General features: G+C 43.6%; 2 protein-coding genes and 1 long non-coding RNA gene across 8 annotated transcripts in view; 1 reads left to right on the top strand and 2 right to left on the bottom strand.

Moving 5' to 3' along the window:
- Positions 1 to 2,058, bottom strand: part of SGCE (sarcoglycan epsilon) — a 68,639-nt gene extending 66,581 nt beyond the window's left edge. For 2 of the 6 annotated variants that reach the window (XM_077856884.1, XM_077856886.1), the window contains exon 1: positions 1,874 to 2,055. In XM_077856884.1, the coding sequence (XP_077713010.1) occupies positions 1,874 to 1,982 (109 nt within the window). In that variant the 5' untranslated portion in view covers positions 1,983 to 2,055. Of the gene's footprint in view, positions 1 to 1,873 lie in introns of all 6 variants that reach the window. The other 4 variants (XM_077856885.1, XM_077856887.1, XM_077856883.1 and 1 more) reach the window with 3 other exon arrangements.
- A 157-nt stretch (positions 2,059 to 2,215) lies between these two features.
- On the top strand, positions 2,216 to 14,931 carry PEG10 (paternally expressed 10). Its single transcript, XM_077856881.1, is given in 3 exon segments — positions 2,216 to 2,497; positions 8,444 to 9,648; positions 9,651 to 14,931. Coding segments are annotated over 3 exon segments (2,382 nt in total). The 5' UTR covers positions 2,216 to 2,492; the 3' UTR covers positions 10,823 to 14,931.
- A 3,841-nt stretch (positions 14,932 to 18,772) lies between these two features.
- Positions 18,773 to 22,118, bottom strand: part of LOC144288895 (uncharacterized) — a 58,595-nt gene continuing 55,249 nt past the window's right edge. Inside the window, exon 3 of the long non-coding RNA XR_013356913.1 lies at positions 18,773 to 18,974. This is a non-coding gene — a long non-coding RNA (uncharacterized LOC144288895). The remainder of the gene's footprint in view (positions 18,975 to 22,118) is intronic.

The following is a 22,118-nucleotide window of genomic DNA, read 5'->3' as shown; positions in this document are numbered from 1 at the left end:
AGAATCTAGTATGATGAAAATAATACTAAAGCTGTTTTTATATTAGAAAAATTCTGGTTAACATTTTGAAATAAAAAATTAAATTGGTTCAAAGTGGTTCAAACTTCAAGTGTCTTGGGATAGATTTTTAAACTTTTAGTTTCCCTACCATCTATCTTGGTTTTTAACGTCACTTTTTAGGAAAAGAATACCTATCAGTTAACAATTAGATGAAGTAACTTTTTCTAGATTGAAAAAAAAAAAATCCTAAAGAGTTGACAGTTCGGCCGTCAAGAGAATGGTACTCTGGCATACATAAGAATCCAAAAATTATTTTATCTTGCAGAAAAGGATGAACATCTTAAGATTAAAAAGCACTTCTAAAAAATATAATTGTGTTCACCCCCAACTTCCTAGGAAAATCTATCTCATTGTTGGAAATCTTCATTCATTCATTCATTCATTCATTCATATGGTCAACATTTAATTTCTGACAGAAAGTAATATCTCAGTAAATGTGCTCCGGTTTTGTTTATTCTTAGAAAAGCTAGCTTCAAGTCCGATCCCTGACACCTTGTCCTCTACAACGGGCCAAATTCCTATTTATCCCATACGTATAAATAATCTGGGGCAAAGGTACTAAAATATGCTCCATTTTAGCCTTCAACTGCAAAGGTCTCATCCGTATTTCAGAAACCTCATCCAGCTGTAGACAATCGGTTTTCCATTTTTAACTTAAACAACTTCTAAGATCATCAACAAATTATCCTGCTCGGAGCCTAACACTTTTGAGGCGCTTAAATGGAAATCCTCGTTGTTGTGGTGGTTGTCGTCTAAGTCTAAGTCTAAGCATCCTTCCTCATCAGGATTTCAGGCGCTGGTAACTCCCTGCAATTTTATCTAACGTCAAATACGTATGTTTCTGTGCATAAATACAAACATTTGCGGCAGAATCTCGGCAACACGCTGGAAAGGATTAAACATGCGGTTACCGTGACTAAACGTATTCATTCTCTCTACAAGATTTAGAGAAATGTAACGTTGCAGGGAGAACGAGGGCTCTGGCTGAACCTTGTAATCACCGCCTAAAGGCCATAGCTGGGAGCCTCCGGAGCCTCCGGGCGCAGGGGCGGCATCCACAGCTGCTTTTAATTGTTTCTGCTTTTCAAAACAGCGCACTTGGTGGGGCAAATGTGGTCGCAGCGGCTCCGGCCGGGGCCGGGGTCACCCCTGACCCGCACGCGCCCTGCTTGGCTCCCGGTATCTCACGATCCGCCGCCCGCTCCGGGAAACCCCAGAAAACACGACCTCGCCGCCGCCGCCGCCGCCGCCGCCGCCGCGAAAACGCTCTTAGGAAGAAGGGGGGGAATTAGGTGTTCCAAAGGCACGTTTTTGTGCTCTCTCCGGATCGAATTCAAGGAAAAGAGGGAAAGGGTGCGATTGTGTGGAAGGGGACGCAGCCCGACCCCCGTTTCCTATGGCTCGTCTCCGGGCCGCAGCGCCCCACTCGTGTGGTAACGACCCCCCAGGAAAATGGGCCACAACCCCCAAGTCTTTGCAGCTAGGGGATGAGGAAAGGTCCACCACCAGGGCTGGGAAACGGGGGGCGAGGGTGAGGGGGCTGGGGGTGGTAGGAATGGAAACTGGAGCGGGAATCTCCGCGAGCTCCGGGCAGGGAGGGGCCCGCGGGGGCGCAGAGAAAAAAGGCCAGGGGTCAAGCCTGGGAAGGGCCTCCCTGGGCCCGGGGATTGGGGCGCGGGGTGCGGTGGGAACGGGGGCAGCAAGAGGGGAGGACACCCAGGAGATGCGCCCAGACACCCCAAAACCCGGGCGGGGGATGGGGAGGCGGCGGCCTGTTGGCCCCAGCACCTCCCGTCGCGCGCGGGCCACTAACCTGTCAGCAAGAAGGTGCCAGTGGTCGCGGGGCTCATCCTGCGTGTCCCCCGACCCTGTCCCGTCCAAGCACAAGGGTCTCCCAGCTCCCACCACCGGGGCAATTGCATTCTTGGCCTGGCTAGGCCGGCCGTCCTCGACTCTCCCTCCCCTCCCCTCCCTTTCTTCTTTCCTCCCAGCTTGGCCGGTTCAGCATCAGCATCCCGCACCCCCTCCTTAATCCCGTGCTCCCTCTAGCGGCGGGCCCGCGTAGCGCGGCCGCCGCCCCCACCCCCACCCCATCCCCACCCCATCCCCCCTCCGCCCCCGCTCCCCTCCGCCCCCCTACCCCGCGGAGCACGCTGGGATTTGGCGCCCCCCTCCTCTGTTCAGCCTATATAAGGCTCCCTGTCGGCGCTCCCGGTACACGCGCTTCAACTTCGGTTGGTGTGTGTCGAAGAAACCTGACTGCGACCTGGGGAGAACAGCCGAGAGGGTCCACCGAGCCTCGCCAGAGGTCCGCTGAGCGGGCTCGCGTCCGGAGCCACTCCGGGCCGCGGAGCACCCGGCGGAACCCACGCCTGGCACAGGTGTGGGACCCCGTCCTCCTGTCTTCGCAGAGGAGTCCTCGCGTGGTGAGTATGCGGTGAGGATGTTTCTTTTATTAAGATCACATTCATTCCCTGTCCTTTGCGGGAGCTGCGGGAGATGCAGTAGTGCCCCTAAATGTCTCCACGCAAATCTTGTCACGCCTTCACCGGCCGAACCCCCAAAACAGAGTGGAGAAGCCAAGCCTCCAGGGCTTCGATTTCCAGGACTCAAGTCCAGAGAAGGGCTGTAGACGGACATGAGCTGCGGACAGACATGAGCTGCAGACGGACATGAGCTACAGACCAACGTGCAATTTGCTCTTCAAATGCGCTACGTGGTGATAGGCGCTACTAACTAAGTGGCGCTTCGATGCGCTATAAGGGGATAAGCGCTTCAGATGCGCTACAGGCTGGTGGGTGCTTCAATGCGCTACAAACCGATAAGCGCGTCAAATGCGCTATAGATGGATGGGCGCTTCAGTTGCGCTACAAGCTGATGGGCACTTCAATGCGCTACGAACCATTAGGAACTGCAGCAGTGTATGAGCTGCAGACTGATGACTGATTTACGCTTTAAACGCGTTACAAAATCTGAGCTGCCGAAGATCAGCGCTACGGAAATGATACCATTAGCACTACAACAGCGCTTCATTGTGCTACGAGGCACAGGAACTGCAGAGGTACATGAACTGCAGAGAATTTACACCTAAAATGCGCTACAAAGTAATAACAGCTGCAGAGGTAGATAAGCTGCACTGTTTTACGCTACAAAGAAACCCGCTGGAAGGGGACAAGAGCTGCAGAGTAAGATTACTGCCTTCTCAGAGGGGGACCCCACCCTTTGTCTCCAACACACCTTTTGGAATGGCTCCCACTATGTTTTTCTGCAGGACGGTCGTCTGCATGATGGTGCTGTTAGACAAAATGGAGCCCCGGGCAAAAATTAGTGTTTAACATTCTGCCCACACCATTCCTGCTATAGCAGTGGAGCGGAGGGGCACTGACTTGAGTGTAAAAGGGAATCTTCTGGTGGTGGCAGAGCGGGCTGCCTTGCCTAGTTGCGCTTGATTGAAGTGGCGGTGTAGTTGTAAAGGTGGCGCGAACTGGCGTCCAGCAACAGTTTGTGGGAACTGTTGGGTTTGCTTAGTATGGGGGGCGGGGGTTGGATCTGGGGGTGATTGCTCTTGTTGCATGAAATGAATCTGGCTGTGGAGGCCGGTGGGAGGGGTTTGGGGAAGGGGGGGATCCCGGGAGAGGCAAACAGCCAGTCTCAGACCCGCCCCGCCCATTCTAGCGCGCCTTCTCTGCAGTATCTGCTCAGCGCGTGCTGAGCGCCTCCCAGCGCCTACTCGGAGCGCGCCTCCTCTGCAGCGCGCCTTCCTAGAGCGCGCCTTCTAGACCCTTTCTCCCCAGCCCCGCCTCTCCCTGAGCCCCCTCCTCTGGGGGGGCTCCCCCCAAGCCCCGCCTCCTTTGGGGCCGCTCCTCCAAGCCCCGCCTCCTCTGGGGCCGCTCCTCCAAGCCCCGCCCCCTTTGAGGCCGCTCCCTGAGCCCGCCTCTTCTGAGGCCGCTCCTCCACGCCCCGCTTCTCCCTGAGCCCGCCTCTGAGGCTGCTCCCCCAGCCCCCCGCCTGCCCCCAGGCCCGCCTCCTCTGAGGTGGTCCCCCCAGACACTGCCTCTCCAAAGCCTGGCCCCTCCCTGGGCTAGCCTCTTGCGTGGTGGCCTACGGCCCCGCCTCCTGGAGCCCGCCTGCGCCTGCGCAGTGAGAGCCCCCAGCCCCTCCCTACAGGCCCACCTCCTCTGCGCTTGCGCGCCTTCACTGCTTTGACGGCCTGAGCCTGGCTGCACAGCCCCTCCCACCTGCGGTTTCTCGGCGGCGCCGATTTTGCTCTTTATCCACTGGTGTCTAATAAATATAAGAATAATAAATAAGAACAATTAGCAACAATGGTGATAATACCTGGGATTTACAAGCACTTTTTACAAGTGCTTTGCATATATTAAATGACATCATTCCACAATTAAATACTTGATAGTGGTTTATGAAAGCTACTTCTGCTCAGATCTGGATGGTGCCTCTAAGGGCGATCCAGCTAAAAGTTTTTACTACAAATGAAAAATAAACTATTTTAAATACTTTTCACATTTAAGGGTTTTTTGAGACACTGTGGACATTTGTGGTGGCTTATTGGAATCAGATTCTTCGGTGGATACAAAATAAGGAACAACTTGAACTGTGTTTCATAGGAGTTTTAAGTGGCTTATTGGTACTGTTGGCTTGGCCTTGGGGCAAGGATGAGGTGTTTATCTGCGTGCCTATGAAGCTGGGGTTTTTTTCTGGGCACTCTAGGGGATTAGCCCTGGCTAACTTGCCTACATATTTATTGTGCCTGGCACATGGTAGGCATTCATTAAATATATGTTAAATGACCAGTGTGAATTGGCTGATTCAGTGCCTTCTTTGGTGTCTGCAGGTGTTTTCTGGTTTTTTTCCCCCTGGTGCTTTGCTGTCCAGGATTGTCTAAGGCATTGCTTGCCTTATCTCTCACTTAACTGGATCCTTTAAAAAAAAAAAAAATTAAACTCTAATAATGTAAGCTGTAATTATAATACAAAACTATACATATTTAAGATATTCAAAATAGCTTTTTAAAAGTAAAAACAAGCTAATTGGCTATTTAAATTCAGGGTGAGTGGACTACTTCACAATGGTACATAATTGTCATATTTACATTTTGTATAATGTAACATAAAGTGGTTACATTAAAAAATAGATTGGAGGGTTTTAGCTGGCATTATAAAACATACACATAAAACATTTGATGCCTTACCTCCAGTCAGATGTACCATGTTTATGTTTCTAATAAAATGAAGAAATTTTAAAACCTGGTTTCATATATTGTAAGCCATAAGCCAGGACTCTGACTCCCAAATATCTGTCACCCACCCCCTAATAAATATGCAATTTACATATCTTTATGTATTTATACTTGTGGTAATTACAGCTTTCAGTTAATCCCCAGCCCCCCCTGTCACCCTACCCCCACTTCCTTTCGAAATTCTATGTTTTTTTTAAAGTTCAAAACAATGGTAAAAATATGCATATTAATATAATTTGCATTTCACAAATAGTATACATGGTACTAAAAAAGAAATTGGGACATTTGAAAATATAAAGCAATTAAGAGTTGCTTAATGAAGTGTCATTTTCTAATGAGATGTTTAATGTGCAGTGTTTTTTGGCTACTGTTACTTTTTGGTGTGTTTGGGGAACAAGTTTTTAGAAGTCTTCAAGAAGAGTCAAAGGTCAATCAAATGTATTTAATTCCTATATAGACTAACACTGGATTCTTTTTCATGTGTAAAGGTGACATCTATCCCATGTGACTTGGCTCAGTACTGTGTGTCATTTCAGGTTTTAGGAATGGGGCCTTTGGACCTGACCTCCACAATCCAGCCCCTAGTAAGGGGTGGGAGGTGCAAATCAAGTCACAGTGCTCCTGTTCCCAAATTAACTGGTGCTCTAGTTGCTATTTAAATATTTTTAAGCTTTATTTACATTGAATGTTAACCTGCCTGCCGACTATCCTATGTTTTTTAAAGGTTACACTACTCTTCTCTGGGCAGTTATCTCCTTTAGGATTTAGAATCCCACACCAAAATTAAAAATCCCAGGGGTGGGTACCTGATGCCTGATCTTGGTAAAGGTCAGGGGTCTCACACTGGTGACCTTGCAAGTCAAATAAGGCCCTTAATTTATTTGACCAGCACTGGATTAAAAATATTTTAAAGAATTGAATGTTTCTGGGGAGGGGACATGCATCCCTAAATTACATAGTCACCAGCCCACTCCTTATTGTCTTAACTCCAGTTTCTTCTCACTTTTATGTTACCTTCCTGTCTACTAAAATCATTTGCATTTTAAGCCCTTATTGATCTTTTGATTCCTTAAACAATATACAATGATTGTTTGCTGATTTCTGAATGTGTTGTTATATCTGTCCTATTATTATGTTTTGCAGATATTAAAACCATGAGACTGGAACCTCAGTAAAGCTCCCCCCAATGACTGTGATTGACATGTGGGTTGTTAACCTTCCTGACCTGGGTCAGGCAACGCCAGGCCGAGCTATGAAGGCCTTTCCAGAAGTTTTCTAAGTTTTCTAAGTATTAATGTCTAGATACAGAAGTGGCACTTGAGTCACCTGACTTGTGTTTATTGTTTTTTAATGGGACATTAAAGCTTTTAATTTAAAAAAATAAAGATTTTAATTTAATAAATCAAAATCACACTATTTTGTGACTAATCCAGGGCCTCATTTTTTTTTCTTGTACCCTATTGATTGAAATATTAGCTATTTTTCACATAACTTCTTTGAATAACACATTTATCTTTGTGGGCTTTAATTAATATAATTAATTTAGTGTCCATTATTGCCTTGATGGGTCAGAGAAGAACAGGTGACCAGGAATGCCAAGTTAAAATTTAGTGAATGGGCAGTCTGCCTGCTTTTACAAATTATGGTTTTAAACTTTTGAGCGCTTTCCTAAAGTTTTCCAACTATGAGAACTTAATGCTCATTTAAAAATTATAAAAAGTTAAAATTAAGTTACTATAAATGCATTTAACCCTCATTTTAGGAAGTACATAAACACTGCTGGATTTATTGTATGTGTGATTTATTGTCACCATACCCATAATTAAGACCTTAATCCCCCAAACCCCCAATGCCCCCCATGTTGCTACTCACCACCTAGGAGTACAGCCCTATCCTGCTCTAAATTATAAACTTTTGGGTGGGACTGTGCTGACAAATCTTGTTTAAAAACCAGAAGTTGGAAACTGGTGACCTGCAAATCAAATGAGGCCCTGGATTTGTTTGGCCAACAGCGTATTCCCCCCTCCCCCCCCCAAAAAAAATAATGTCTTTAGGTGGGAAATGCCTGCCTAGGTTGCCATAGTTGCAGGCCCTCCCTGTTTTAATCTTAGCCTCTTTACACAGAAAGTTACCTTTCTTATTAATATCAGCTAACAGTTGTTAAGTATTCACTGCTTTACCTGCATTACCTAATTAAATCCATACTGTAAATTTGAGGTATTCTCTTTTTGGGCTTTTTTGACTGTCCCATTTAATAGCCTAGCTCTTCCTAGGAGGCATCAATTAACATTTGTTGATGAACTGCATAATAAGGAGAGAGGCTGATACACAACGTTGCTGCTCAGTGCCACTTCTGTCCCGAAGGGAATTCTCTCTGGGAAATCAGATTATGTTGGATTTAGACAATCTTGTGGGTTTCGTGACCGTTGTTGTTGTTGTTGTTGTTTGTTTTGATAATCAGTTAGTGACCTTCACCATGGAGGTAGTGCCCTCTTCCCTCCCCCGGCTGATGAATACAGGCAGTGTGATTTAAATCCCCCACCCTTCTTTTTGGTTCCCTATTGGCTGGATTATTAGCTCTTTTTCAGGTAACCCGTCTAATAACAATTATCATTTTGGCTTTGTGTTTTTAATTTGGTCTCCATCTTTGACTTGAAAGTTTCTTGCTGTGCCCTCCTGATCCAAACTGGTATTTTGGAATGTCTCCGCATTCTTTTACGGTCAGTGAAGGTAAACTTGCTGTTGATACCGGTATGCATTGTTGTTGAATCATAATAGGTGACATTTGATGAGGAAAAAGGTCATTTGGACGTTAAAAAGTAGGGTGCTTTTTGTTACTACCTATTGTCTTAATTGATTAACTTGTTTCTCCCTTTTGCAAGATCTGTGTTTGTTTATTAAATATTAATGTAAGCAAGTAGAGCAAAGAGATACTTTAAATACTCATGTATTTAAAGTATTTTAGTGGATACTTTAAATACTCATGTATTTAAAGTATTTTAATGGCTACTTTAAATACTCATGTATTTAAGGTACTTTAGTGGCTACTTTAGATGCTAAAATCTTTTTTGTAGTGTGCTGCTTTGAACGTGGATGATAAACTTCTGCTTTTATCTTCCTTTACAGAAACAAAAAGCTTTTGAAAACAAAACGAAGAAAGGGTGGAAGAGGAGGCCAGGATCAGGGCCTCCATCCCCACAGGAGCGAAGCTACACCTGGGAGGTCTCCTCCCACGCCAACCCTCACCCTGGGGCCCGACTGCCCACCTCCTCCTCCTCCTCCTCCCCCCAACGGCCCCTCCTCCTCCTCTTCCTCCTGCTCCTCCTCCTCTTCCTCTTCTTCATCCTCACGCAGCGCCCCAAGGGGCCAGTACATCCCCAACCTGGCCGAACGAAGGCGAGACGATCTCTCTGAAGAGATCAACAACCTCCGAGAGAAGGTCATGAAGCAGTCCGAGGAGAACAACAACCTGCAGAACCAGGTGCAGAAGCTCACAGAGGAGAACACCTCCCTGCGCGAGCAAGTGGAGCCCGCCCCTCAGGACGAGGAGGACGACCTGGAGCTGCGAGGTGCTGCAGCCGCCGCTGCCCCACCCACTCCGCTAGAGGAGGAGTGCCCGGACGACCTTCCTGAGAAGTTTGACGGCAACCCCGACATGCTGGTCCCGTTCATGGCCCAGTGCCAGCTCTTCATGGAAAAGAGCACCAGAGATTTCTCCGTCGACCGCGTCCGCGTCTGCTTCGTGACCAGCATGATGACGGGCCGTGCCGCCCGCTGGGCCTCCGCCAAGCTGGAGCGATCCCACTACCTGATGCACAACTACCCCGCCTTCATGACCGAAATGAAGCACGTCTTTGAAGACCCGCAGAGGCGGGAGGCTGCCAAGCGCAAGATCCGACGTCTGCGCCAGGGCATGGGGTCGGTCATCGACTACTCCAACGCCTTCCAGATGATCGCCCAGGACCTGGATTGGAACGAGCCCGCGCTGATCGACCAGTACCACGAGGGCCTCAGCGACCACATCCAGGCCGAGCTGTCGCGCCTCGAGGTCGCCAAGTCGCTGTCCGCCCTGATCGGCCAGTGCATCCACATCGAGCGGCGGCTGGCCAGGGCGGCGGCGGCTCGCAAGCCGCGCTCCCCGCCGCGCGCGCTCGTCCTGCCGCACATCACGAGCCACCACCAGGTGGACCCCACCGAGCCTGTGGGCGGCGCCCGCATGCGCCTGACCCAGGAAGAGAAGGAGAGGCGCCGGAAGCTGAACCTGTGCCTCTACTGCGGCAACGGGGGTCACTACGCCGACAACTGTCCTGCCAAGGCCTCCAAGGCTTCGCCGGCGGGAAACTCCCCGGCCCCGCTGTAGAGGGACCTTCAGCGACCGGGCCAGAAATAATAAGGTCCCCACAAGATGATGCTTCATCTCCACACTTGCAAGTGATGCTCCAGATCCATCTCCCGGGCAGACACACCCTGTTCGTCCGCGCCATGATCGATTCTGGTGCTTCCGGCAACTTCATCGACCACGAGTACGTTGCCCAGAACGGAATTCCTCTGAGGGTCAAGGACTGGCCAATACTCGTAGAAGCGATCGACGGGCGTCCCATAGCCTCGGGCCCCGTTGTCCACGAAACGCACGACCTGATAGTCGACCTGGGAGATCACCGTGAGGTGCTGTCATTCGACGTGACTCAGTCTCCCTTCTTCCCCGTCGTCCTGGGGGTGCGCTGGCTGAGCACACACGATCCCAACATCACGTGGAGCACCCGATCCATCGTCTTCGATTCCGAATATTGCCGATACCACTGCCGGATGTATTCCCCAATACCTCCGTCGCTCCCACCACCAGCACAGCCGTCCTTTTACTACCCGGTGGATGGATACCGAGTTTACCAGCCGGTGAGGTATTACTACGTCCAGAACGTGTACACTCCGGTGGATGAAAACGTCTACCCAGACCACCGCCTGGTCGACCCGACCATAGAAATGATCCCTGGAGCACACAGTATCCCCAGCGGACACGTGTACTCCCTGTCCGAACCCGAGATGGCAGCCCTGCGAGATTTCGTGGCCAGAAACGTCAAGGATGGGCTCATCACTCCAACCATCGCCCCCAACGGAGCCCAAGTTCTCCAGGTGAAAAGGGGGTGGAAACTGCAAGTTTCCTACGACTGCCGAGCTCCCAACAGCTTCACCATCCAGAACCAGTATCCTCGACTCTCCATTCCAAATTTGGATGACCAGGCTCACCTGGCGACGTACACGGAGTATGTACCTCAAATACCTGGATACCAGACGTACCCCACGTACGCCACGTACCCGACCTACCCGGTAGGATTCGCCTGGTACCCAGTGGGGCGAGATGGACATGGACGATCGCTCTATGTCCCCGTGATGATCACTTGGAATCCGCATTGGTACCGCCAGCCTCCGGTGCCCCAGTACCCGCCGCCGCAGCCGCCGCCTCCGCCGCCGCCGCCGCCGCCGCCGCCGTCCTACAGCACCATGTAAACACCTGTCGTGTCCTTCAGGATCTCTGCCCTCACACTGCACTCCTGTTCAGCTTCTCAATCGGTGACTGTGTGCGTAAGTAGGCTACTGCATCTTCGGGCCAGCCTGAGGCACAGCCCTCTCTGCAATGGCTATAGGAAGGTCAGAGCCACCCTGGACTGGCACACATCCTAAAAAGCAAGCTCTCCGAGAGCGACAGAATATTTACCAACGAATTATCTCTCAGTTTTCCACCTCAACTGCCAACCTAACTAAAATTCGTCGTAAGTTTACTTCCCAGCGAATCCTGGAAGCCTGGGTTTTACCTGCTGAAACTCACTCTGTCACCATCTAAATTAATGGGCTGCCAGATTCCATGATTGACATTTACAGAGAAGCTGATGCGAACACAGGAAATGCCGATTGCTTTTTGGAGGGGGAGACGGAGGAGGAGGAGAAGGACATGACTTTTCTTGCAGTTTCGGTACTCTTTAACAACATCCCTGGAGGACCGACGCCTTATTAAGGAAGCCAAGTTTGTTGGTGCAGTGTAAGGTGGCTTCCGCGATCTGTTTTGCTGCACCTTTAGAAACTTCACCATCTTCAAACTCCGCTTTCATGGTTCCGTTAAATCTCAAGGAGCAGCAACTCGACCGGTTCTCCCAGGAGCAGGCAAAGCCCCTGCAACAGAAACACCTCAGGCCTCAGAAGGGAAGTGCTCTCTCAGATGGGACTCTTGCATGTTTAGAGTGTGCCTTCACACCCTGGTGCAAATCACACGTACCCAAGAACTCTGGCTTTCTCACAACACCTTACCATCATCATGCCAGTAATGGCTTCCACAAAATGTTAAACCTGGTAACCAGAGACTGTTGGTGGCTCGTGTGTCAGATGTTTATGAAGCATCACTACCTTTCCATCATGTAGGAGAGCTAATGAGTAGCAAATCAAAAGGACGCCTAACCAGTACTCAACTCTTAAGAGACTCTAAGTTAACGTTACCAACTTGTCCTGGTACTTCAGAAGGAATTTTGGAGCGTCGTTGTTATTGGCTGGAAGAGGGTCACCTGAAGTCTTGGAAGCATCTCTCCATATGTCTGCCTCCATATGCATCTGGGCATTTCATCACCAGTCCCCTCACTAGACTGTAGCATTAGGATGCTTAGAGAGGGGACATGAACTTAGCACCCAGACCCACACTCCTATGCCTGCGAGGGATATCTTTGAAGAAGAAGAATTGGGGCGCTGGACACTGTCTTGAAGATAACGGACTTCTTTAGTGAGCTTTACATCCAGAGGGTGACCTGATGGGTAACCACCTTAAAGGATCAGAGTTCACACAGTGGAAAGGGGTCCCCTTTAGAGGATGGAGACAAAACTAAGCTGCCAACGAAATGAAAGGCCTCAAGCGACTCAAAGCAACAGACAACACAAGCGTTGTCTTCAGTCCAGTGATGACATCTAGTCTCCTGGATGCTTTGTGCTAACCTGGGACTGCCTGACTTCTTTACCTGGTCTTTTGCTACTACCTTGAACTGTTTGTCTAACCTCTCTCTTTCTGTTTAATTCTTTACTACTGCCACTAACCCTGCTGCAGGATTTGTGTCATCTTTCCTGCCTGGTTGCTGAGACTCCATTTTGCTGCCACGCACGGAGAAGAAAGAGGCAGGCTTCAAGGGGCTTGTGTTTCAGTACGCAACCTCCAATTGCCAAAACACAGTTTGAGCAGTAGACAACATGGTATATATTTCAAGTTGCTAATCATGAAGAGGAGTCTAACGGTGAAGTTTCATTTTTCATCAACATCATCTTTCACACATTCATTACCCTCCACCCTTATTCTTGCATGTTTAAATACTTAAAAGTTTTAGCCGTAGGTTACTAGTGTCTTTTAACAGTGTTTTAAAGTGATGACTGCTTTCAGAAGTTATTTCCATTGAATTACAAACTACTATCAAATTCTTATTGTTGAACTAATTAAAATTGATAAGTAACATAGTGTAAAATATTTCTTGACTGTGAACTTCTCTTACAACACTGTGAATGAGAGGCTCCTCAGAACTGGAGTATTTGTAAAATAGTTCATCCTGTTCATCTTCAATCTTCTAGCTTAACGTCGTATAGGACTTCAATTTTATCAATTGGGCCTTTAAAAAAAAAATCACACAAAAAGAGATACAAATTCAAAGAAGATACCTAATTGGCTACTTTCTCTTCAATGGAATCCGAAAGCTTGTCAATCACTCATGTGTTTTCGAGTAATTACTTTGAAAATGGTGCGTTTGTGCTTCTGGACTCTTTTGAAGCGTCACTTCAGTTTACCTCAGATCAATCCATCATCCATACATTTGAATTCAAGTTGTTTTGTGTCAAATTTACAGTTGTCAATTGATTTTCAAGCTGCAGAGGGCCTAGAAATAGGTCATTGTCTGCAGCCCTGGCATGAGCACACGGACATTTGCCATCCCTGCAAGCAAGTCCGGAGGGGTTGACCAACAACAGCAATGGTCAGGCAGAGCATGGTGGTGTGGGTCAACGACTCATTGGATGAAGACCCTGACCCACATTTGGCTGTTCAGTAAAGCTCGTGAAAAACTGTTGGCAGTGTGTTCTATGCCTTATTGCTATATATAATATCTATAAATGTAGGTGTTAAGGATAAGTAATTTCAAATTTATTCTATAGTATCAGAATTTAATAAGTTTCCTTTCACTCACTGAATTTATTTTGTTGCTGTTGATTATGTTAATTGAATACCTTTTTTGGCATTTTCCCCACAAAATGTCTTTATTCATAAGGAAGGAAAGAACAAAGAAATTAAATCTCTAAGGGAGTTAGAAAGGGAGCAAAATAAAGAAAGCCTAAAGAACATAAATCAAAACATAAGAATTATTAAGCAAAGCTGCCATTCACCTTTTCGAAACAAGCTGGCAAATTTGGTTAACTTTTCACCCAAATATTCGGTCTTAACTAAATCAAGGAAGAAGATATGAGCTCCCATTGTTAGACACACCCAGAGAGAACTAATGAAGGTCATCATGCTAAGATATTGAGATGGAGGAAGTTTACGTGCATTTCTGAAGGGTCAGTTTAGTCTGAGCAATGAGGTATTTGTATTAGATGCTAGAAAATGGAGAATTCGTTTGATTCAATCATGAGAGGTGACATAAGGAACTTGTGCACAAAACAAAGAGGGGCACGTCTACATAGTGCAGTCTGGATTTCTGTTTAAGTTCGCAGGTACCTCTTGGGCTCCTGAATTGATCCGGTTGTCATCCACCACAGACATCGAAGGTCAGCTACGATTCCAAGATTGGCAACAGAGAACATTCTGCTGGAAAGACCTGGGCAAACATGAAGGACCACCTGCTGAGATGAAGCGCTGGGTGGGAACCATGCTACGTTTTCATCTGAAGAATGAGCATCTAGTGGGACTTGAAAGTTCTTTGTTGTTTCAGATTGTAGAATGCGATTGATGGAATTAGTCTGTGGACATTGCATTGTTTTTATTTCTTTATGTAATCATTTTAAGTAATAGGGGATATATATAATTATTTTAGGGTGGGAGGGACTAAGTAATCTTAGGTGGGTGGGGTTAGTTTAAAAGTTAGCATGATATTATGTATTAGATAACTCTAAGTGGACATGTGTACTTACTTGTGATCCTTTACCCTATGATTGTTACCCTTAAAGCTTGCAAATAAACTCAGAGGGAACTACAGGGAGATGAACCTATTTAGAGCAAATTGGACATGGATAAAACTCTAGTGGGAAAAAGCTCAAAAGTGATTGGATGAATAGTTTAAAAGAGGCTCTTTGCCCTGGGTGTTAACTCCAAGGATCCAGATTGTGAGCAAAGCCTTTGGAGAGTCAGGACAAGTAGATACTCTTTGAGAAATTCTTGCCGGAATAAAATTGGTAATGATGGATGGTAAATATTCATAGAAGTTACAGAAAAGTGATGAAGAAGAACCCTGTCTGTGGGCCTCCTACTTAACCCCTGCCTCTTCTCCCTACCCCAACCACCTCCCTACCCTTCCCCATTTTATTGCTGTATTTCTATTTACTAATAATTGTATTGATGTTATAATAAAAATTCAATTAATAAAGATTTAGCGGTTAAGTGCAAACTGTGTCCTGATCATTCCAGCATTGTCCACCAACATCAAAGGAATGTGGGGGGATGGGGGGGAGGAACGGAGAGGGGAGGTTGCAGCAGTGAGGGTGGGGTTGTGGGGAGGGTGGGGGCGGAAGGGAGTTGGGAAGCAATGGAGGTGGAGGGATAATGAGGGTGGGGGAAGGAAGAGGAGGGTGGAGCAGGGTGGGGGGTCTAGAAGTCTAGAGGGAGGGTGGGAATAAGTTCAGAAGTGGGGGGTGGTATAAAGAACACGTAAATCAAACAACCCAATGTCCATTATCCAGGATACCCCAGGAAATCAACTAAATCATTCCTGGCTTCAAAATTTTATATATAAAATAACACAATGCACTGCTGATACAATATAAAATCTTTAAGATGCAAAGCTTTAACATATAAAGCCACATAATAGTGATTCTTTTGACCTATAAAAAATTTATTTTTAATATAAGTTCTTCATGGAAGACTTATTATTATTATATTTATTATATATATTATATATATAAAATATATATATTATTATATTTATATTTATTATATTTAAATATAATATTAAATATATATAATATATATTTAATATATATAATATATAATATCTTATTATATTTATTAATAGAAAAATTATCTGGGGCAGCCCAGGTGGCTCAGCGTTTTAGCACCGCCTTCAGCCCAGGGCGTGATCCTAGAGACCCAAGATCGAGTCCCACGTTGGGATCCCTGCATGGAGCCTGCTTCTCCCTCTGCCTGTGCCTCTCTGCCTCTCTCTCTCTCTCTCTGTCTCTCATGAATAAATAAATAAAATATTTTTTAAAAATTATCAAACTATTAGGACTGAAAGGAAGACATACTAATAAAGTAAAATGGTGATGTGCAGGAAATGAGCATCAGATTCTTAAAATACCAGTTAACACTAAAAGAGTGATCATGAAGGTTAAGAAAAGTGACAGATGAAGTCCATGAGGAATTCATCCTATTATATTTCAAAACATAATGACATCAGAGTTATAATAAGTTGCATATAGAAAACTTTAAAAAGGGACTTTAATGTACCAGTTTCAAAAAGTTGCTGGGTTCATATGACATGGTGGTCGTATAAACACGGTTTATGGGAAGGATACATGAAGATGGTGATTAAATAGAAAGAGCTGGAACTAATGATGAAAACACACAATTAAAAACTGTCTCCCCTTGGAAGGGGCTACCCTGGATAGTTATCCATCCAGCCCAGAGTACACAGATTTCCGCAGGTGTGCAGAGTGGTGGGTGGAATTGGGGAAATTGGGAGAGGGAGCACAAGCGAATGCCTATCAAGTGCCTGCGTGGGGAAGTACTTAAAATGTAAACAATATGGTGAAAAGCTATCAACCACATCACTTTGAAAGAAATGAAAATATCCTATTCATCCCCTTTTTGTGACACCGAGGCCCCTCCCCCTCCTGACCCTCACCTCTCTCCATAAAACATGTGATTAAAGAAAACTTAAGGGAAACATACAAAAAGGTGCTGAGCCTCAAGATTGTATTAGATTACGCAACTTGATCACAAGGCTAGTCTGGAACATTAGCCTTATTTTGTACAACAATGGCAATATTTGTTAAAATCCATTAACAGATTTACAAAAAAAAGTGGCTTCCAGAAAGATATCAACAAGGTTTGTTTGGTAGCTATAGGAATTACATAAAGAATCCCTTTTATTCAACATAGTTTAGGCCAATAATTAATTAAAACAATTGTTTAAAATGAGGACCACACTACTTAAAACACGAATATACTATTTTCATAAACATACTTTCATTGATCAATTTTTTTGAGAGAATATAAGCAGGGGGTAGGGAGGGGCAGAGAGAGAAAATCATAAGCAGGGGCTCAATCTAATGCCCTGATGTCATGACCCATAGGTCATGACCTGAGCCAAAATAAGGAGGCAGACACTTAACAGACTAAGCCACCCAGGTATCCTGGTCAATCTTGATAGAAACCTATGTTTCACTGATTGGAGTGCTTACCTTTCTTTTTTTTTTTTTTTTTTTTTAATTTATTTATTCATGAGAGACACACAGAGAGGCAGAGACAGAGAGGCAGAGACACAGGCAGAGAGAGAAGGAGGCTCTATACAGGGAGCCTGATGTGGGATTCGATCCCGGGTCTCCAGGATCACACCCCAGACCAAAGGGGCGCTAAACCACTGAGCTACCCAAGCTGCCCCTCTTACCTTTCTTGAATAAATTATATTAGTAATACAAAATAAGTTACACAACCATGAGAAATCATACAACTTTTAAAAACACATAAAAATAATCAAATATGACTGTGGAGAAGAATCACTTCTTCTAAACCATACATCAAAAAGTACACTAACAAATTCCAGATAAATCAAGAATACAAAAAGGGAGAAGAGCTTAATAGTGGGGAAAGATAAAATTATTCATGGAATAATAATCAAAACTAAGATGAATGATTTTGAATTCATAAATAACATGCCTGACACAAGAAAATATTTGGTACATATCTGTAAAATATGTAATATAACTTATTACTGAAGCACCTAATATTTTCTTGAAGAAATAAATACCTATACGCAGCCCCCATCCTTAACTCCTTTTCCATATTCTTTGAATATACATAGGAAAGAATCTGGACAGAAATAAATAAGTATGTGTATGTCTGTGTGTGTGTCTGTGTCCATATATTTATTGATTTCCACCTTCTTTAAATATATGTAAAAAAAGAATTGGAGTGGAAGTAAATAAATGTGTGTGTCTGTGTGTGTGTGTATGTGTATCTGTAAATTTATTGATTTCTGGCTTCTTTAAATATATAGAGAAAAGTACCTAGAGATTAAATAAACGTGTGTTTATGTATGTGCCTGCACACGTACTCATCTGTGTGTGTCTGTGTGTCTGTATATTTATTGATTTCTGGCTTTAAATATATACAGTAAAAAATACGATTATAAATTATTTAGTGTTTGTGCCTCTGTATATTTATTGATCTCTGGCTTCTTGAAATATATATAAAAAAGAATGTGGATGGAAATAAAGTGTGTATGTGTCTGTGTGCCCGTGTCTGTGTCTGTATATATATTTTTTAAGAATTTCTTTCTTTCTTTATTTTTTTAAAGATTTATTTTTATTTATTTATGATAGAGAGAGAGGCAGAGACACAGGCAGAGGGAGAAGCAGGCTCCATGCCGGGAGCCCGATGCGGGACTCGATGCCGGGACTCCAGGATCCGCCCTGAGCCAAAGGCAGGTGCAAAACCGCTGAGCCACCCAGGGATCCCCAAAATTTTATTATTTAAAAGAGAGAGGAGTGGGACGGGAACAAGAAGAAAGAGAGAGTTTTTTAAGCTGGCTGGGTACTGAGCGCAGAGCCCAACAAGGGGCTTAACCTCACCACCCCGAGATCACAACCTGGTCCAAAACAGAGTTGGTTACCTTACTGACTGCGCCACCCAGACACCCCTGTATCTGTATGTTAATTGACTAATGGGCTCTTTGAATATATGTAGAAAATAATCTCAATGAAAATCAATGAATTTATGCATTAATTTATGCATGCATAAATTAAATGCACTTCTGTCTATATGTATATCTGTATATTTATTGATTTCTATCTTTAAATATATATAGAAAAGCTAGATATAAATAAATGTATGTATTGATTTCTGAGTTCTTTGAATACATGTAGAAAATAATCTGGATGGAAATAAATAAACAGTGAGTATGTGTGTGTGTGTGTGTGTGTGTGTGTGTATTGATTTCTGGCTTTTTTAAGTATTATATAGGAAAGAATCTGGAATCGATGGAAATGAATGAATGAATGAGTGTGTCTGTGTGTCTGTGAGCCCGAATATTTATTGATTTCTTTCATTGTGCCAGACACTAGGGTTTGGGGGACATAGTGCTGGGCACAGACCTTGGACTAGTGCAGTTGAAGGATGAGCACCCAAGGATTCTCCAGCCAGAAGATCCCAATTGTTCTTAGCATAGTTGCCCAAGCCATTTGTGAACAGGCATTATGTCATCATCATTTGCTGCAAAAAAAGAATCTTTATTAATTTTTGGCATCTGCGTTATTTTTGTAGAATATACCAAATTTGTTAAATTTTTAAAATTTTGATTAGTACTTATTTGAGAATTAGAAAGGATCAATTTAAAAAAGGTGGCTACCTGGCTCTTTCCTCCCAAGGAACTCTTTTTGCACACAGTAAAGTTTCCTAATTCTATTCCTGGATAATCCCTACAGATAGGTGACACAGGTACATCTAGAATCCTACTTTCCAGCAAATCAGTATAACTTCCAGAATACCATTTTGACCCATGACAAAAATGCCAAAGAGAAAGCAAGAGAACCTCTGGAAGATCATTAATGATCTGGCATTATAGACCTTAGATAAGAAAATCACAGAATCCAAATTAATTTTCGCTTACATAACTTTGTGTCATTGGCTAGTTCTTCTCAAGCAGTGCATGTCATAAACCATGAAAGAAATGAGTGGGCATTATACTCAAAAACAGCTCCTCATGAAAATTCATTATAGGTAAAAGTTCTTTAAAATTAATAAAAATATTTTTCTATTCTAAGAGGTTTCAACCTTATTTAAATCTTATTTACATCAACCTTACGTTAAAGTCTAATAAAATAGCATAACATCCTACAATCTGTGCCAAAATTTATTTTAAGACTATGTTTTGCTCATTTCTATAACTTTGAGTCATTGAAGTACCACCCCGAGTTTCAACACTACCCGCAATTCTTAAGATTACTCACAGTAGGGTGATGGCATTTTACTAGCTTTAGGACCACACATGGCATATCAAATTTCCCCATTAGTCCAACACTGAAATAATGCCCAATTCTGAGAATTGGGCTTAAGTTTTGTTACTAGGGGCTAAACCTCATCAAAACCCAATTTTGGGGTTAGGAGAACATTCACTAATTACCTCTCTCCTCTCTTGAACCTACTTGAAAATGAACACAGGAAGTTAAATAAGAATTTAAAAGCATTCTTTTCTTTATTATTTTTAGATTGAGATATATTTGGTATATAATGTATTAGTTTCAGGTATACAACATAAAATTCAATATGTATATTTATTTTTTGAAAGAGTTTGAGAAGAATCGCTATTACTTCCTTTTTAAGTATTTGATAGAGTTCACCAGCAGAGTCATCTGATCCTGGACTTTTGTTTGTTGTGAGATTTTTTAAATTACTGATTCAATCTCCTTACTAGCGATTGGTTTAAGAGTCTGTTTCTCCATGAATTAGCCTTGGTACATTATATGTTTCTACAAATTTATCCATTTCTTCTAGGCTGTCTAATTTTTTTGTATATAATTAGTCATGATAGTCTTTAATGATCCTTTGTATTTTTGTGGTATCAGCTGAAATATCTCCTCTTTCATTTCTGATTTTATTTTCGTCCTTTCTCTTTTTTTCTTCTTGAGTCTAGCTAAAAGTTTGTGTGTTTTATTTATCTTTTCAAAAACCAGCTTAGTTTCGTTGGTATAAAATGCATCTTTATTATGGTAAAGCTAAGTTGTAGAATGCAATTTGGGCCTTAGGTTAAAGTTGTCCTCCTACTTCTCTCCCATTTCAGTTGTGGACATGAGGTGAGAAGTGTGCTTCATACCCATCAAGAGCTTAATAGGGGAGCAAGAGAAAGACAGATAATACCCAGAAGCCTACCTTTGTAAGACAAGCCTGTGTAGATTCCATAAGTGTACAGAATATAGAACATAAGCTCCAGTTTGTCCTCAGGACAATATTGATACAAATGTATAACAGTTGTCTCCATTCCAACAACAACTCCTATCAGGAAAGCTAACCATTCTAGAACCAACATGTCAGGGTTCACTAAGTATAAAAATCCTTATCACTTAGAACTTGATGACACCTAGTTCTGCTGCATAATATCTGCTGTCACTTTGTTCCTCTCGTCTTGGAAGATCAAATCTCTGGGGAGAAACTCTGAAAGTCAATGTGACAAAGACCTGCATAGTGATTCCAATCCAAAGTGATGGCCTAGAGGGCCACTTTGAAGAGATAGCATCCCTACAACAAAATAATTAATGGACTATCACAGACACATACCTAGAGATTAAAAGGTCTATACCTACTACAAAGATTGTGTATGTGATGCTTATTAATTTAAAAATGTAGTTTAGATGGATTAGATAATTTTATATTGGATTTTTAAATGTTGATTAATCCCACACTTATGTATTCCATAAATGGCTAATCCATATAATCTATATAAAATATTTGTTATGGGCTGAATTTTGTTCTCCCAAAATCCATATGTTGAAGCCCTAATTCTCAACTTGGAGGTAGCACATACACATACAGGAAAGACCATGTGAAGTCAGGAAGAAGGTCATCTGCAACCAAATCTATGGGGCACCTCATCTTGGATTTCCAACCTCCAGAACTGTGAAAAAATAATTTCTGTGTTCAAGTTACCCAGCTATTTTGTTATGGCAGCCCTAGAAGACCAATACAATATTGTATGTTATGTTCAATAAATTTTATATTTATTGTAATTGTAGAGTAGTATAGTAAATAAATGTAAGCATAATATAGTGTCTTAAATAGGATATATTATGTGTTGTATTCGATCATTATTTGATGTGCTCTACATTATGGTATAATGTAGAATAATAAAATAAATGTAAATATAATAAATATAGGTATAACAAGCATAAATATATTCATATACTTAGTGTTAATTATACTATAATAAATATAATACAAACATATTCTCTCTCTGGTTGATGTTTGCATTTCTATATCAAAACCAGTGGAGTGGGCAGCCTGGGTGGCCCAGCGGTTTAGCGCCGCCTTCAGCCCAGGGCGTGATCCTCGGGACCGAGGATCGAGTCCCACATAGGGCTCCCTGCATGAAGCCTGCTTCTCCCTCTGCCTGTGTCTCTGCCTCTCTCTCTCTCTCTGTGTGTGTGTGTCTCTCATGAATAAATAAATAAAATCTTAAAAAAAAAACAACCAGTGGAGTATTCATAGTACAGTTCACCAGAGGTCATACAATCCCCCATAGCTTTATAACCTTGCTCTTCACCTCAATGCACATGGCCTTCTGGAATTCAAGAGCTAGAGCAAAGAAATGGATAGCATTCTGTTGCCAGAAGCTTTCAGCAAGGAAGAACAAATGCCTTGTGT

Source organism: Canis aureus, chromosome 18 (assembly GCF_053574225.1).
Source record: "Canis aureus isolate CA01 chromosome 18, VMU_Caureus_v.1.0, whole genome shotgun sequence".
NCBI classification, from domain to species: domain Eukaryota; kingdom Metazoa; phylum Chordata; class Mammalia; order Carnivora; family Canidae; genus Canis; species Canis aureus.
The sequence above is the reverse complement of the archived record's forward strand: the minus strand, read 5'-3'. Positions and strand labels throughout refer to the sequence as shown.